General features: G+C 37.9%; 1 protein-coding gene across 2 annotated transcripts; it reads left to right on the top strand.

Annotated features, from left to right (window-relative positions):
• The first annotated feature begins 31 nt into the window (after positions 1–31).
• Positions 32–13,424, top strand: LOC121640175 (Fc receptor-like protein 5). 2 transcript variants are annotated; one of them, XM_041985878.1, is made up of 6 exons: positions 32–57; positions 9,418–9,544; positions 10,130–10,396; positions 10,551–10,796; positions 11,412–11,555; positions 12,937–13,424. In XM_041985878.1, the coding sequence occupies exons 2-6, from the start codon at positions 9,514–9,516 to the stop codon at positions 12,996–12,998; spliced, it is 750 nt and encodes a 249-aa protein (XP_041841812.1). In that variant the 5' UTR covers positions 32–57; positions 9,418–9,513; the 3' UTR covers positions 12,999–13,424. The 2 variants fall into 2 exon arrangements, with proteins under 2 accessions (XP_041841812.1, XP_041841813.1); XM_041985879.1 differs by having other exon boundaries at positions 12,940–13,424.
• The last annotated feature ends 4,336 nt before the right edge of the window (positions 13,425–17,760 follow it).

Here is a 17,760-nt window from a genome sequence, read left to right on the forward strand (position 1 = left end):
GCAAAGTTTACCAGCATGAGTTCAACCAAATGAAAAGTGCAGAAATCATCATACCAGGTATACTAGAGCTTTACCATGACACTTATTACTTCATTTAAAGCTTCCAGTTCCAGCTTGAATATGTGCTTTAAAGATATAACTGCCCCTCTGTTCACCACTCTAAGTCAACAATGAGTGGGATTTCAGGCTCAAACTGTAGTTGTCTAACATGCTGAGGTTACCATGGTGAGGCTAACATGCTGAAACTAACATAGTGAGGCTAATATGCTGAAACTAACATGTGAGGCTTACATGGTGAGGCTAACATGCTGAAACTAACATAGTGAGGCTAATATGCTGAAACTAACATGCTGAAACTAACATGGTGAGGCTAACATGCTGAAACTAACATGTTGAAACTTACATGGTGAGGCTAACATGCTGAAACTAACATGTTGAAACTTACATGGTGAGGCTAACATGCTGAAACTAACATGTTGAAACTTACATGGTGAGGCTAACATGCTGAAACTAACATAGTGAGGCTAATATGCTGAAACTAACATAGTGAGGCTAATATGCTGAAACTAACATGCTGAAACTAACATGGTGGTGCTAACATGCTGAAACTAACATGTTGAAACTTACATGGTGAGGCTAACATGCTGAAACTAACATAGTGAGGCTAATATGCTGAAACTAACATGCTGAAACTAACATGGTGGTGCTAACATGCTGAAACTAACATGTTGAAACTTACATGGTGAGGCTAACATGCTGAAACTAACATAGTGAGGCTAATATGCTGAAACTAACATGCTGAAACTAACATGGTGGTGCTAACATGCTGAAACTAACATGTTGAAACTTACATGGTGAGGCTAACATGCTGACCCTAACATGTTGAGGCTAATGCTGTACTTTGTCTTACTTGCTGGTTTTGCAGCAGTTTAAACATTTGAAAACTTGTCCAGTTCACATACATGTTATCTGCACACAATTGCATTGTGTGTGATTTTAATAAAACTAAATAACTGATTAGGTAAAATCACAAACAGTAACACATAAATCAATTAATAAACAATAACAAAAAAGTATTTATTATTATTATTAATATATATTTATTTTAATTTGCAGGCGATAGTTACAACTTTAACTCCTCCCCACCAGTAGGTGTCGCACTCACACTTGTTCGCTCCCACTCCAACCTTAGATTCTACTAGTTGCCAGGTACACCAAAAATCCGTATGTGGACAAAAAAGGATGTGCTAAAGTTAACCATATTTACTCAGCTGCTTGAAATGAAAACAACTGCAAGAAGAAGAAACTTACCACAAACCCGCTACAACACGCCTATGGCAGTTCACAGTACCGGCTGACAGTTAATGAGCATTAAAAATGTTACTGTAAGGCTGACCATTAATTAGCATTAGCAAAACGAATTACTTACCTGTCGAAAAGGAAAGTGGCAACCTCCGCGTGACTTTCAAGCCCCTTTTCTTCCTTAAGTCGGCACCAACGCTCAAATGCTTGACCGATGTTCACCCTCGTCCTGCTTCGTTTTTGGTCCGCTTTAATTTGAGAAATGTAGCGGGTAGATGCCATTTCTAGACAGGGATATTGATGTGGCAACATCAACCTACTAATGCTGTTGGCTTAGAATCCTTGAGTATAGACATTGGCATTGCAATCAAATGTAAATATTTATATATTTTGGACCTGTCAAAATTTGTAAAACAGTTATTTATATCCTATAATATATTTTTTCATTCAGATTTTATTCTGCACCCCTCTGGATGTTGTTTTGATGGGTGTTTTTTTTTGGTTGTTTTTTTTGTTTTTGTTTTTTTGATGAAAAAGTTGTAGCTATCACCTTTAATGACATTGTTTGCTTGGGTGACTAGAGGATATCTACAGGCATTATCTTACACCAACGTAACAAAATTCCGCACTTTACATGATGTCTTGTATTACACTGTTTGTGTTTTTCTTAATAAAGTTTATTTAAACCAAACAAAATCAATGTTATTCAATTCAATAAAACATTATTTGTCCGTGAGGGACAATTTAAGAGGCACAGTGGAGCAGCATGAAGGAAGGTAATCAGTATTTAAAGTAAAATATAAATTACAAACTATACATAACAATTAGTCTTATATATAAATATATATATATATATAATGAGCCATGGACTGAGTGGTGCAATAATGACAATGATGATTGATATGATGATAATTAACAGAGGTATTAAGTTGCATATTGTACTGACAGAAGTGGGCTGTTTCATGTGTTTGACAATGAGTGTGAAGGTTATTTAGCTGTTATGACTAGTAGAAAAAAAGGTAGGTAACTTTAAATTGTTGGGGGAGAGGTATTAAAATTGCAATAACAACAATAAATACACACACTTAAGGCTGTTTGCTTGAATAGAAAAAAAATAATAATTTCTTCTGCTGCTGTTTCTAGAGTCACACAAATCTACTGAAAAATACTTCTACCTGTGAATTACAAGTTCTCATTTTTGAGAAAGACAGTGTACTCATAAGTCTATGTTGTTGTTGTTGCTGTCATTTCAGCTGACCACCTGAAGTCTAACCCTTTCTATATTGCCAGCCTTGTTGGATGGATGGGGCTAGTTTGCTTTACCATACCTGTAATATTTTGGTTTCTACGGAATGGCAAACAGTGTAAATGTGGTGAGCTACAGTCTCTTTAAAAAGTTTTAAACAAATGGATATCTGGATGTACACTCTTGAAAAGCTGAATGGTTCCAATTAAGCAGAAGAATATGTAGTGACAAACATAAGCCACAAGATGGCAGAAGAGGACCTTAAAAATGTGTGTATATGTGTATATATATATATATATATATATATATATATATATATATATATATATATATATATATATATATATATATATATATATATATATACATACAACCATTCCTTTTTATCTTGACAATGTGGTTACACTTAAATAATTGTACACTCAATTCTACAAGTGGAATGGTGTTTCTGAAACTGGTAGAAGATTCAGCTGAAGCTACAGAAAATAAACTCAGTCACTTTATCAGGTCTACCTTTCTAGTACTGGGTTGGAGGGGGACCCTCTCTTTTTTTTTCTTCAGAACTGTCTGAATTCTTGATTGCATTGATTCAAGAAGGTTTTGGAAACATTCCTTGGAGGTTTCGCTCCATAATGACATTTGCAGCATCACACAGTTGCTGCAGATTTGTCGGCTGCATATCCATGATGAGAATCTCCTGTTCCACCACATCTCAAAGCTGCTCTGTTGGATTGAGATCTGTTTACTGCCATTGGAGTCCAGTGAACTCATTTTAATGTTCAAGAAAGCAGCTGGAGATGATCTGAGCTTTGTGACATGGTGCATTATCCTGCTGGAAATAGCCATCAGAAGTATTACACTGTGGTCATAAAGGGATGGACATGGTCAGCAACATGAACATGTCTACATGAGTAAACGTATTGAGTTGATTGGCTGATTAGATATTTGTGTTATTAAGCAATTGAACAGGTGGACCTGATGAAGTGGCTGGTCAATGTGGATTAATGTTTTAATAATCTATATTTTTAATGTAACTATTGCTAACATTAATTCTTTGTTTGCACCTATTCAGCTAAGGGGAAGCTGCTATTAAAGAAGACGGCATCAAACCAGAGCAGAAAGAGTGACTGTTTTGAAAGATGTGATAGCGAAGTCCCCCTGGATCCGACAGAAAAGTCTCACATGGCTGACAACATGGGAAATGGTGTAATACAACAGTGGGAAGAGTTGCATGGCCTCAAAGAAGAGATTAGTAAGAAAAATGAAATAATCCAACAGCTAGAGGTCAACATCAGATCCCAGAAACGTCACATTGTCTGCCAGCACGACCAACCAACAATGGTCCAGAGCCCCTCCAAATCCCCACCAGTTACCATCAAATCCTCCAGCCAGTCTGTAGACCTCAGCACTGAGACCCGCAATTCAACTAGTGAACAAACCCCAGAACTAGCAGCTTCAGTGAATAGGACCTCCGTAAGACCTAGCAAATCACACAAAACAAAGGTTCCAAAGCTTGAGACCCAAAGACCAATAAGCAATTCAGCTTTTAGCCGCAAGCTCAGACAGCGGCCTAGCAGCAGCGTTTCCTCTCTTTCAGATTTGGTTACTTCAGAGCTTCCCAAAAAGCAAGAAATCAGTGTACGTTCCAAGAGTGATCCTTGTTCCTAGTTTTGAGGAGCAGACACTGCTATCCCCTGTGGTTTGGCACTTGTAACAGCTCTATGTCTCCAGTGTTTGACATCTTTTTCTCAAGTTTTATTTACATTTTTATTTTTCTTATCAGTGATTATTTAATTTGTTAATGCTTTCAACATTTTAAAAGGAAAACGTGAAAGTTGCAACCATAGCGGAAATAGTGACACATGGACAAAATTGTTGGTACCCTTCGGTTAATTAAAGAAAAACTCACAATGGTCACAGAAATAACTTGAATCTGACAAAAGTAATAATAAATAAAAAAAATTATGAAATTTAACCAATGAAAGTCAGACATTGCTTTTCAACCATGCTTCAACAGAATTATTTAAAAAAAAAACTCATGAAACAGGCCTGGACAAAAATGATGGTACCCTTAACTTAATATTTTGTTGCACAACCTTTTGAGGCAATCACTACAAACGATTCCTGTAACTGAGACTTCTGCACCTCTCAGCAGGTATTTTGGCCCACTACTCATAAGCAAACTGCTCCAGTTGTCTCAGGTTTGAAGGGTGTCTTTTCCAGACGGCATGTTTCAGCTCCTCCCAAAGATGCTCAGTAGGATTTAGGTCAGGGCTCATAGAAGCCACTTTAGAATAGTCCAATGTTTTCCTCTTAGCCATTCTTGGGTGTTTTTAGCTGTACGTTTTGGGTCATTGTCCTGTTGTAAGACCCATGACCTGCGACTGAGACCAAGCTTTCTGACACTGGCCAGCACATTTCTCTATAATATCCCTTGATAGTCTTGAGATTTCATTGTACCTGCACAGATTCAAGACACTCTGTGCCAGATGCCTAAAAGCAGCCCCAGAACATAACAGAGCCGCCTCCATGTTCCACAGTAGGGACGGTGTTCATTTCTTGATATGCTAAATTCTTCCTTCTGTAAACATAGAGCTGATGTGCCTTGTAAAAAGTTCCATTTTAGTCTCCTCTGTCCATAGGACATTCTCCCAGAAGCTTTGTGCCTTGTCAGCATGTAGTTTGGCTTTTTTATGGTTTGTTTTCAACAATGGTTCCTCCTTGGTCGTCTCCCATTAAGTCCATTTTGGCTCAAACAATGAAGGATGGTGCGATCTGACACCTTGAGCTTGAAGTTCACCTTTAATCTCTTTAGAAGTTTTTCTGGGCTCTTTTGTTACCATTCGTATTATCCGTCTCTTTGATTTGTCATCAATTTTCCTCCTGCGGCCACGTCCAGGGAGGTTGGCTACAGTCCAATTGGTCTTAAATTTCTATAAATATATGAATATGAATAATATGTGCAACTGTAGTCACAGGAACATCAAGCGGCTTGGAGATGGTCTTATAGCCTTTACCTTTAACATGCTTGTCTAGAATTTTCTTTCTAATCTCCTGAGACAAATCTTTCCTTTGCCTCCTCTGGTCCATGTTGAGTGTGGTACACACCATGTCACCAAACAGCACAGTGACTACCTGTAGCTTATATATAGCCCCACTGACTGGTTACATGATTGATGCTAATTAGTGGACACACCTTGGATTAACATGTTCCTTTGGTCACATTATTTTCAGTCTTTTCTAGGGGTACCATCATTTTTGTCCAGGCCTGTTTTATGAGTTTATTTTTAAAAATAATTCTTTGAAGCATGGTTGAAAAGCAATGTCTGACTTTCACTGGTTTTTATTTATTACTTTAGTCAGATTCAAGTTATTTCTGTGACCATTGTGAGTTGTTCTTTAATTAACTGAAGGGTATTAAAATTTTGTCCACGTGTGTAATGGGGTTTTTAATTATATATTGTGGGGTTTAATGTTAAATGGTTTCCCTTTATGGTGGGAGGTCACTGGCTTTTGATTAATATTTGTATCAATAGGACAATGCACTTTTAGATATAAATATTGGAACTGATATTTGGTCCAATAAATAACTACAGACTGTACACCATAAATAAAATTATCTATATACTCAAATTAATTTACTCGCATGGGAAAAAGAAGCGTATATTGCCAAAATTTTGTTCACTATCTATTGATAAATAGAGACCCCAAGCAGATCTGACTAATGAAATGGGGTTTGTCTGAGTGGCATTGTGCTTGCCTTAGTGGGATGTCATTGGCAAGTCCCAGCCTGAGTAGATCTGACCACCCAAGCACATCTGGTACCTACACCATGTGAAAGAAATTTAGCTGCATATGGTAATCACTCATACTCATATAATAATCACATGTATATTCAGTTTTCTTTATTAATTTAATATTGTTAATACATTCACTTTTACATTTTCATATTGTGTGTTCTCATTTTACAGAATACTGAAGTTACAGTTTTCATTGTGTAGGCGTGTGTGAGGTCAGACTGACCACTTTCTTCCCAGAACTCTGATATGACAGAGTTGAGACTGGTTTTCAACCTGCTAGATAGCAATAGTTGTTTGGGATATCAGCTTGTTGTGCTATGTGGGCTTTGTCTGAAAACTGGAAGAAAGTGGCGCCACTAAGTCTTCTGTTCCTCATTTATTATTTTGCTGTTTGACCTTCAGCTGGAGACCAGCTGAAAAAAAAACAGTTTTTCTCTGATGAATCATCAGAGTCTCTCCCGACTTCATGCGAGTTGGAACGACCACTCTCTTTACTTGCAAGTAATTCTTTATTCAATACTTCTCCTGTAAATAAACCTTATATACTTTTACTCATTCCAGACTCTTGGTAATTTTTTCTACAACAACCATCTCCTGCCTTACCTCCTTTTATATCTCCTTCTGAGAATACACATTTTACATGATCATTTATGAACATCATGATCCTCCTCCAGTGATGTCATGTTTGCTATTCTCTGACTCTTTGAGGTGAACTCTTAACTCTGCACTGCCCTCTGGTGGATGTATTGGCAAACAACCATGCCAACATTAAGGAAGAATGAGAGTATAAATGGGCCTTAACAACAGTAAGCCATTAAATATATATTAACTCTTAGCTAATGATTATTATCAAACTTATTTTAAATCAGATCCCAAATCAATCCATTTTAGAAGTGGACTTTAGAGCTGAGCCAGGCTAGATCATTTCTAGTCTTGATGCTGTGATCTTCTCAGACTTGATAATGGCTGCGAAGTTTTTACTGTTCTGTTGTTTTATTTAAGTTATTTTGGTTAAAAATAAAATAAAAAAAATGGCAAGTACCACACATTTTTTGCTAGCTGGGTCAAATGGTGGTACTATTGTGTTTTTGTGGAAGGCCCCAGTGTTGAACTGGGAGCAGTTTTTATCCTTACTGTAACCCTAACTGTAACTCTTGGAGAAGAAGCATGAGAGACTTTTGAATCAGGCATACGTATTATTGAAAGTATGTTGCTGAAGTTATGATGGTGGTCCCTTCGTTCAAGGTGCATCCATGTGGCAGTCTCCACAAACAGGAGAAGAGATGAATGAAAAATGTCTACATGACATAAATGGGAGGAACCTCTAGATGGGCCTAGTGCAAGTTGCTGTTAAATGAGACTGTGGGATTTGAAGGACACCATGAAGAGAACATCGAGAACAGCCATAGTTGACCCAAATTAGTCTTTAAATTTGCACTAATCTGCATTTTATGTTGTCAACTAAAATCTGCTTTGTGCATGTGTAAAGATAATCCACCCAAAGGACGGACACTGAAGTTGGAAAGGTATCAAAGTCGGGTGTATTTAGAAAGATTTCATCATTTTAAATTGACAAGCTATACTATATAGCAAACACACATGTGCTTTTTGTTACCTAAAAGTCAACCTGCTTTAGCTTTCATCTCACCACTTTGACACTTAAGAGACTAGTAGGTCCATTTTGAATCTGCAGGGTAACATCTAAGGGCACATTCACACTGGCACTGTTTGGTCAACTTTAAAGGAACCATGGTCTTTAAAGCAACGTAGTGCAACATATTGGATGACTTGCTGCCTTTCATACTGGACAGATTCTGGTAAAAACCCATTAGGTTTGAACACCAAAGTAAAAGCAGAAGCCAGACTGCATGAACTGGGTGTTGCTCTGATGTTATATGCAGTGAACAAGGCCAATCAGTGAACTGGATATTTATCTTCTTTCTTGTTGGTCAGAAAGTATTTGGAGAATTACCCCCTAGCTAGAAGTTGTTGTAACTGCATCATGTTTTTCATATTTTTTTCTTTAACTTGTCCTGTCCAGCTTTGTAGCATGCAAAATGATGCCGAACAAATTTGCTTTGCCAAGGGAAGCTTTATGGGTATAAGGCTGCTATTGATAATCATTTGTAAGAGAGAGCAGGGAAGGAGGGGGGTCCGGGGATGTAGGCCCAGAGGCAACCGGACTTCCCTCCAGAAGGTGGGCAGCTGGCGGCAGTAGGCACCCCCACTCCCTAAGAGCCCCCACAGGGCAGGACAGGCTAAGAACAGCTGTCCGCCGTGACCAGGAAACATAGCGACTGCAGCCAATGAGCCCAATCCCCGCCCCCAAACCCACCCACCCACTACATGCTAATGGGGAAGATGAGGAGGAGAAGGAGGACAGTGGGAATTTCCAGACCCACGGCCCACCAGCCCCTTGTCCACCCAGGCCGTCCCCCAAAGCGCACGTGACACCCCGTCCCTACACACTCACACATATATCTTCACACATTCATTCTGCGTCAGTCATTCTGTCATTCTGTCACACACACACAACCCTCCCTGTCTTGCCCCCGAACCCCCTGCACCTCCTCTTACATTTGCCCCCCCCCCCAACACACAGACACACACACACACACGCACATCTACCAGTGATGAGCTTCCAAAGCTGCTACATGGAAACGTGGAAAATGACCAAACATTTTAAATGTGCAACAAATTAGTTGTGAAAAATTATTAAAAGCGACTAAATAAGAAGAGAACAAATGAAAAAGTAAATAATTTGACAGTTTTTCTCCTAAAACACTGGCAGTATTTTCTCATTTGCAGCAGCAGGTGTTATCAAGCTCACTGATCACATTTCTAAAGCTTCACCCGGCAGGCTGGTGGACATGTTGCATCTAATGAGACAAATACAAAACTAAAACAGAGAATTATTACGTCCACAGTTTTTAAGTGACCAGAAACATGTCCAGAATTTTCTATTTAAATATGAAAATATTGCATTAACTAATTAAACTTGTTCTACTGCTTCCATGCCTTAAAAGATAGGTGGAAATTCTGGTTAGCTTTGTGCAACTTTATTTCCAGCAGCCATGATGACACCTCACAGCAGCGACAGGTTGTGTTTGTCACAGAGGAAGTGAAAAGAGCAGAGTGTGTCGTGCCATTTGTTAGTAGGACAGGATGCTGCTGACACCTTTCTGCCTGACACTGAGTGAGTAAAAATAACAGCATTTATGATGTTTCTCATTTAATTCTGCTACTTCTTCTAGTCTTTCTGTGTCCTTATGAACTGATTTGGTTTAATTTCCTCCCCTTCATTTTAATTATTTATGTTTTAAATTGGTTTCCATATCATTCCTCTATTGTTTTTCTATATCACGTTACTTCTTTTTTCGTCGTTCACAACATTAATTTTCTAACCTTTCATTTCACAATTCTCCTTTATTTGATTGAACTTGTTTTTAATTTCTTTTGTTCCTTTTTGTGCTTTCATGCTTTCTCTAAGCCTCTGATTCTTCTTTCCTCACATTTTTGGCCACTAACCATTTCCTTTCCTTTCTGCTTTCTACTGTCTTCTTTGGTAATTTTTGCTTCTTTTTCTCTTTTCTTCTATTGCTTTAATACATGTACTTTCTTACTTTGTCATGCTTTTATTTCATTTACTGTTTATCATTTGATTTTTTTTTTAACTAAATTATATCTATTTTTCAAGCACTTTTACTAAATTATTTGCCTCCTTCCCTCTTTTCCTTTTCTTTCTCGTTCCTTCTTTCCTTCTACTCCTCCCTCCTGGAAGCCTGTCTTCAGGTCCTTCCCAACAGGTCTCAGTTTTTCCGTTACAACTCTGTCTCTCTGAGCTGTGAGGATGAGAGGAACTCCACAGGCTGGAAGGTGAAGAGGAAAACACCAGATGGAGGGATCAGGCCCTGCTCCTCAGGATGGGGCTACGTGTCTTCGGGCTCCACCTGCATCATCGCAAACTCTTACCCAACAGACACCGGGGTGTACTGGTGTGAGTCTGAGAAAGGAGAGCAGAGCAATAGTGTCAACATCACCATCACTGGTACTGCAAACAAATCAGAAAATCAAAGCTTTCTTTCTAATTTCAATGAGCCACATTAATTGATACAGATCCTACACCTGAATCCATGTTACTATTACTGTAGCTAAACAACTACAGAAAATAAAACAGAATATGTCTCTCTACTTTTCTAAAGATCGCACTGTGATCCTGGAGAGTCCTGCCCTCCCCGTGTTGGAGGGAGCTGCTGCGACGCTGTACTGCAAAGCGGAGACAAACACCTCGGACCACACCTATGATTTCTTTAAGGATGGCCATGTCATCATCACTAACAGTTCGGGAGAGATGACCATTGATAGCGTTTCCAAATCTAATGAGGGCCTCTACACGTGCAGCATCTCTGGAGGTGGAGAGTCAGCAGGCAGTTGGCTGGCAGTTTCAGGTGACAAAAACAATCCACAATTATCCAATTATGACAATTATCCTGTCAGATGCGTGTTTTAAGGGCAAAGTTTGAGGCAAGATTCTTACAAAAACTTTAAATCAGCTCAAAATAGTCTAAGTTATAGGAAGCTAACACTAAGATCTGCAGCTTATATGGGCAAAATTTCACTTATATTTGCATTTTAACAATATGGGTAGTGTACATATGGTGCTATCAGGGTTAGGTGGGAATTTTCTTGTGTACAACTGGTAAAAATAAATAAATAAAAACAAATTAGAAATCAAATTTCTGAGTTGGGATATAAAACATTTTGATTAGAGCATTAATACCCAATTTACTTCTGCAGTTAGGTGAAACATCATTATATCACTTATAGAATAGAACTGATATTATCTGTAGTCAAAAGAAGGTAGATTAAGAAAGTTTCAAGTTCCTGCTTCCAAGGAAAAGTGAATGCAGCATCATCTGAAGCTGAAATTATGCAGACATACAGAAGGAGGCCAGATAATTTAAAGCAGACTGAAAGACATGGGAAACACACTAATATTCAACATGTAAATCCTTCTTTCTTTAACTTTCCTCTCATTGTTTGAGTTTTTTTTTTCTTCATAGTTCCTTTTGAACCATCATCATCAGCTCCAAGTTCAGCCCCAACAATGTGTTCGGTCCTCAGACTTTTGTGTCATCTTGCGGTGGGAATGCCTTACATGTTCTCCACCATCCTACTAGGACTCATATGCAGAGACAGGAAGAGAGGTAAAGTTAACCTTCCACATGCACACAGACCATCTGCTTTTACTATTTAGTGTTACTTACGAGCCTAAATAGGGCTGTGTGTCTGTTATTTAATGAGTTAATTAAAAAAAACTATAGAGAGATACTATTTGAAAAGGCAGGCTTTTCCACTGCTTCACCACCAAACATGCAGCAGTACCCTGTCAGAAAGAGTTTCAACTCCCATCTCCGGCAGAGCTTCAACCATGTCCCAGGTGAGGCGGGGGACATTGAGTCCGAAGGCTGCCCTTTGTCACCGATTCTGTTCATAACCTTTATGGACAGAATTTCTAGGTGCAGCCGAGGTGTCGAGGGGATCCGGTTCGGTGGCCTTAGGATTGGGTCTCTGCTCTTTGCGGATGATGTGGTTCTGTTGGCTTCATCGGGCCGTGACCTTCAGCTCTCACTGGAACAATTCACAGCCAAGTGTGAAGCAGCTGGGATGAAAATCAGCACCTCCAAGTCTGAGACCATGGTCCTTAGCCAGAAAAGGGTGGAGTGCTCTCTCCAGGTCTGCAATATGGTCTTGCCCCAACTGGAGTAGTTCACGTATCTCGGGGTCTTGTTCACGAGTGAGGAAAGGATGAAGCGGGAGATCGACAGGCTGATCGGTGCGGCGTCTGCAGTGATGCGGACTCTACATCAGTCTGTCGTAGTGAAGAAAGAGCTGAGCCAAAAGGCAAAACTCTCTATTTACCGGTCGATCTATGTTCTTACCCTCACCTATGGTCATGAGCTGTGGGTAGTGACCGAAAGAACAAGATCGCAAGTACAAGCGGCCGAAATGAGTTTTCTCTGCTGGGTGGCCGGGCTCTCCCTTAGAGACAGGGTGAGAAGCTCTGTGATCCGGGAGGGGCTCAGAGTAGAGCTGCTGCTCCTCCACATCAAGAGGAGCCAGATGAGGTGGCTCGGGCCTCTGGTTAGGATGCCTTCTGGACGCCTCCCTGGTGAGGTGTTCTGGGCACGTCCCACTGGGAAGAGGCCCCGAGGAAGACCCAGGACGCGCTAGATAGACTACATCTCTCAGCTGGCCTGGGAATGCCTCGGGATCCCTCCGGATGAGCACGTGAATGTGGCCGGGGAGAGGGAAGTCTGGGTTTCCCTGCTTAGGCAGCTGCCCCCGCAACCCGACTCCGGATAAGTGGCAGAAAATGGATGGATGGATGGATGGCATTACTAGTCTATACTCTGGAACTAGAGTAAAGAAAGCTAAAACATATTTCTCTAACAACTTGGGGTAGAGTATATTACAGCACTGTAACATAATATGCAGGTGAATTAAAAGTTATATCCAGATTTTGCCTTATTACTGCTCAGAATGGACATTTAGCCTGTAATGTTGTTTCTCTGTTTCTCTTCCCAGCAGCTCAGATGGTCACAGACCAGGGAGGCAGGGACGATGTCATCATGGAAATACTCGTATAGCTGCTGTTAAACACAAACGGATTAAAATGACTTAGAATTCTGCACCACAAGGTCATGGAAACGTTAAAGGAGATGTTTGTGCCTTTGATGAAGGATTTTTCTCTTACTTGAGTCTTTTTGTTTAGCAGGTGCATAATTTTATACCATACAAACTTTATTTAAACTTACACACGGCAACTGAAGCAAAGTGCTGTACATCAGCAATAAATAGTTTTATAAAATTTTAGATGAACTTTATCTTAAAATCTTAAAACTTTATTTAAAATAAAGTTTTAACATTTGTTTATCAAAGTAAGTAAATGTGTTGCTGTACATTGCAGTGGAGCCCAAAATATTATATATGTAATATATAAGATATAAACATACACATATGAAATATGTATCTCTGTAGTATTAAAAGAAAGTGCAAGGACCCGTTTGTGTTTGTGGTTTTGGGGTATTGGATTATTTTTCAGTTTTTATTTTGTCAAATTTTGATTTGATTTACATAAAACTGTATTTACATCTCTTTCACCGGACAATTAAACATGTTAAATTTATGTAAACTGTGTTCAAGTTGTTGTTATCCACATTATCTTTCTTTTCTGTCACAAAAAAAACAACAAAAGAAAAAAAACGGAAAGTTTTAAGGTCAGTTCTGTATTTTCCACCCTCTACAGACCGGCTGTGGTTAGATTCTCAGAAACAAAGTGGGTGTTGTTCCTTAGAAAAGAGGTACTTTGAAACTTATAAACCCAAAATCACACCAGGAAGTGGATTTCAAACAAAACTTAAACCTCTAATTGTAGTTAAATGACTCAGTTTTCTTAAGAATTCATCTAAGGTTCATACAAAACAGGTAAACAGTTAAGAGGTTAGCATTAGTGGCCTCAGTTTACCAGTGTTTGGAAACTTCTGTGGTTTGTGCAGCAGTGCTCTGTACTGCTTTGTGGCTAAAATACCATAAAACTTCACAGTGCACAAATGCTTTTTGTTACAATCATTGTATTAAATGTCACATCCCAAGTTAATTGAATTCAACTCTATTTGCCAAAATTAGTAAATAAAGAGAGTTTTAGCCAGAATTGCTAGACTAGCTGACTACCCTCATTTACATATCAACATGCATGACCACAATAACGTGATCATAATGCTGTAAATTGTTTATTTTAAGAAAAACTTTTAAATACAAATACAGGTATTTGGCCAATAACCCCCCACAAAGTTTCCAAAAATGACAGAAACATGGTGGAATCTGTACAAAACAAATGTACCAAATCATAATGTACATTATTATGAAGTTCTAGTTTCCTCTACCTCCATGCTTACCACTGTCCATGATATAGTCACTCAAGAAATCAAGGTTTAAATATTAAAAAGACCATGCAGCACAATATGTGGTTTTATGGATTAAATTGACTTGTGACAATCATAAATCGTATTTTACTGTCAGTCATATCGGCAATGATGCTGCCAGGTCTACATGCTCATGGTTGCTACACAAACTGATTAAAAAGTAAAACATGATAATAAAAGATTTCCTAGTAGCTTAAGGCTAACTAAGCTAAGCCCAAGGCTCATTAGTCTAATACTAAAAGATAAATAAAACAAGTACAAAAATGTGGCATTATCTAACTTTTTTAACCTTAGAAAATATACATTTCTGACTTGTTTTGATGGCACACAGACATTTATTACATATATTCCTGGATCAGTTGTTGCTTTGCCTTATTTTTGAAAGAGACCCCTGAGCAATTCTCCACTGCTTGGAGAACCTCAGTGAAATCAGATAAAGTAAGTAATCCAGGAAAATTATACAGTGCTGCAATGTCTTATTATTTGTCTGTTTAACAACCTTTAACCAAGTCATGTAAAAGAACAAAATAGCTTGGATATATAAAATATATATATAATATATATAAATATCTGCTGGCTAGACGAGAAGAAATTTTATCCACAGAGGCCGAGTTATTAGACTAACAGACTGCTCACAGTCAGGCATTTTGCATATGTGTTAACAATTTTGTAATATTTCATTAATTAGATAATTTCATTACTGATTTTATGGCGCACGTGGCTGGTGGTTTAGCTATTAAATATTTACCTAAATTGAATTTCCAGCAGATATGAACAATTTTATTTATAAATGTAGCATAAAACAGTATTTATCACATCAGCTCTGACTCTATGCCGACTATTTAGATCTACAATAACATGTGGCAGATACACAAAATATAACTCTGAAGCCTAAAGGTTTAACCCATTGTTACCTACACACAGTCTAACCGTTGCAGGTTCACACTAGTTGTTGAACCATTAGTGCCAGTCATGTGTTCTCATTGAGCAACTGTAGGGTGGCAGAGAGTCATTTAAACAGTTGTACTATATCACCACCTTGTGGCTTTGAAAAGACATCAAATTCCCCCAGATGAAAATTTAATAAGAGTCCTCCTTTACAAAGGAGATACCTGGTGGAACTATCTTACAGAGCATGTAGAGTAAATATTTTATATGATAAATCATATGCATTTTTTAAGTGACATTTTTTAATATTTTTTTTATCCAAAAAAGCTGAGAGGAAAGAATAACGTGTTTTGTTGAGGTTGGTAGTGTGATGGTTAACACTATGATGTGTCAGGTCCCTTTCAGAGGCTAACAAGATTTAACTGCAGATATTATATTCAACATCCTTCAGTCAAATTGTTGGAATATTTTTCATTAACACATTAATCATACATTTTGTATTTTAATTAAGATTATAGGAAAAAAAATATTATGAACTGAAGGAAAAAGGCAGATCCATACAGGAAGGGGATGATTCCTACAACACTGAACCGTGGAGACACGGACTTTATGTAATTTGTTCTCCAAGTCAAGTTCCTGCCAGACTTTTCTCTGGCTGTGAAAAGAAAAAGTGGCTTCATGGTTTTTTTCTTAGTGCCCAAATAGACAGGAAGTGATGATTCTTTGAACCAGTCAACAGACTGCAGTGTGTAAAGCTCCACCCTTTAGCACCAGGTTGGTAAGATTGGGAAAGATCCTAAAAATGTAGGAAGGGTTGGTTCTGATACTCTAGCACTCTAAGCAGGGCTTAAGTTTGCACAAATGTGGACCTTATCTAACTGATGATGTGCCTGGAGGTAACTGCTAGAAGCACTTTTGTTTCTTTAGTATTTAGAAATGTTAAAGAATTTTAAGTTGCAGTTCCAACATAATACAAGTTCTTTTCTCCTTCTTGTTCCCAAACTTGTATTCCAGTTATTCCAGTATCTTTTGGCAGGCTTGTGTCTGAAACTTTAATTACATGTTTGTTGTTTTTTCCTGGATATGTGGTTGAGTTTGCCCACCTACACTGTTAGAACAGGAGGATAGACTGGATCTTTATCAAGATTGCCTTTGTAATTAACTTCAGTGAACTATGGGTCAGCTTGAAATGACAGGAGTCAAAATAGTTCAAAACAGAAAATTTTTTATTCAACAAACAGTGTATAAAGTATCATCAGATATTTATACTAATTTAAAATATTTATAAAATACTTTGTATAAGCATTTGTTTCATTTTTAATTGTCCTATTTTATATGATCCATATATTTTGTGTTGTTTTAATTGTTTTCTAATTTATTGATGTTCTTTTTTGTTATTTACTTACTGTTTGAATAGTTCTATTTGAATAAATTCACTATATAAAAAGTTTTTTTTTCTGGCATTTTGTAAGCCTTTAGTCATCCACGGTCTTCCTGAGTAATTTTTTCATCTGTTATATTGAGTTAATGGACAGTTTTTGTTTTGTTTCTTTAAATTATTTAATAATCATAACTTTAAAATATCTTTAAAATGTGTCATATGTTTTATTGACAATTTTCTTAATATATTATTTTCCAGTTTAGTTTAAATAATTCATTTTTAAGACATTCAATGTCTTCTCACTTCTAATTCTTTTGTATACAATATCACTCTCACTTCTATTTGCCTTATAAATGAAGATGTAAGCTGCAAATACTGCTAGGTGATCATTCGTATCATTGATTAACAACCAGCTACTTATATTATCCACAATTATATTTGTAAATATATCTATCTATTAAAGTGGCACAATGTGATGTTTTTCTAACTGGTCTTGTTATCAAGGGAGACAAACCCATACTATTCATGGTATCAATAAATGCATCTGTACTTTTATGATTACTTGGATTTAGCAGGCCTATGCTGAAATCTTCACCAATAAAACATTGATGGAGCAACACATGGAACAACACGCTCCTGTGGAGGATGATGTTTTTTTAACACCCACACTTTTCACATTGACAGGGTTCCACACCCTCTCGCTGACTTTGATGAGTAGGAGACCTTCTTTACTGAGTTGAATCTGCGTTTGGACTTATTGGCGTATTAGCAATGTCTCTTGTGGAAGACTGCCTTCTTCATCATGTTCTTTTTCTTTCTTTGTCCATGGACATTTGCAACCTACAAAAGCAACGAGTACATAGGTCAGTGTGTTGTAAATAAGTGTTGCACACATATAAAGAAATAATATCTGGAGCTAGCAGTTATTTTCATGAGTCGCATTATAAGTTAAATGAAATCCTCCAGTTTACAGTCACATGATCTCACCAGTATATTCAGTTCTGTACCCCACAGTCTGAAACACCACAACAAAAGCAAGTGACACCATGAAGGAGCTCTCTACAGTTGTCAGGGAAAAGGTTGTGAAGAAGTACCCAGGGTTGGGTTAAAAAAAAGCCTTTTGAAAATCCCATAGAGCCATAGTTGTTAAGGTGCAGC

This window comes from Melanotaenia boesemani, chromosome 5, assembly GCF_017639745.1.
Source record: "Melanotaenia boesemani isolate fMelBoe1 chromosome 5, fMelBoe1.pri, whole genome shotgun sequence".
Lineage (NCBI taxonomy): Eukaryota > Metazoa > Chordata > Actinopteri > Atheriniformes > Melanotaeniidae > Melanotaenia > Melanotaenia boesemani.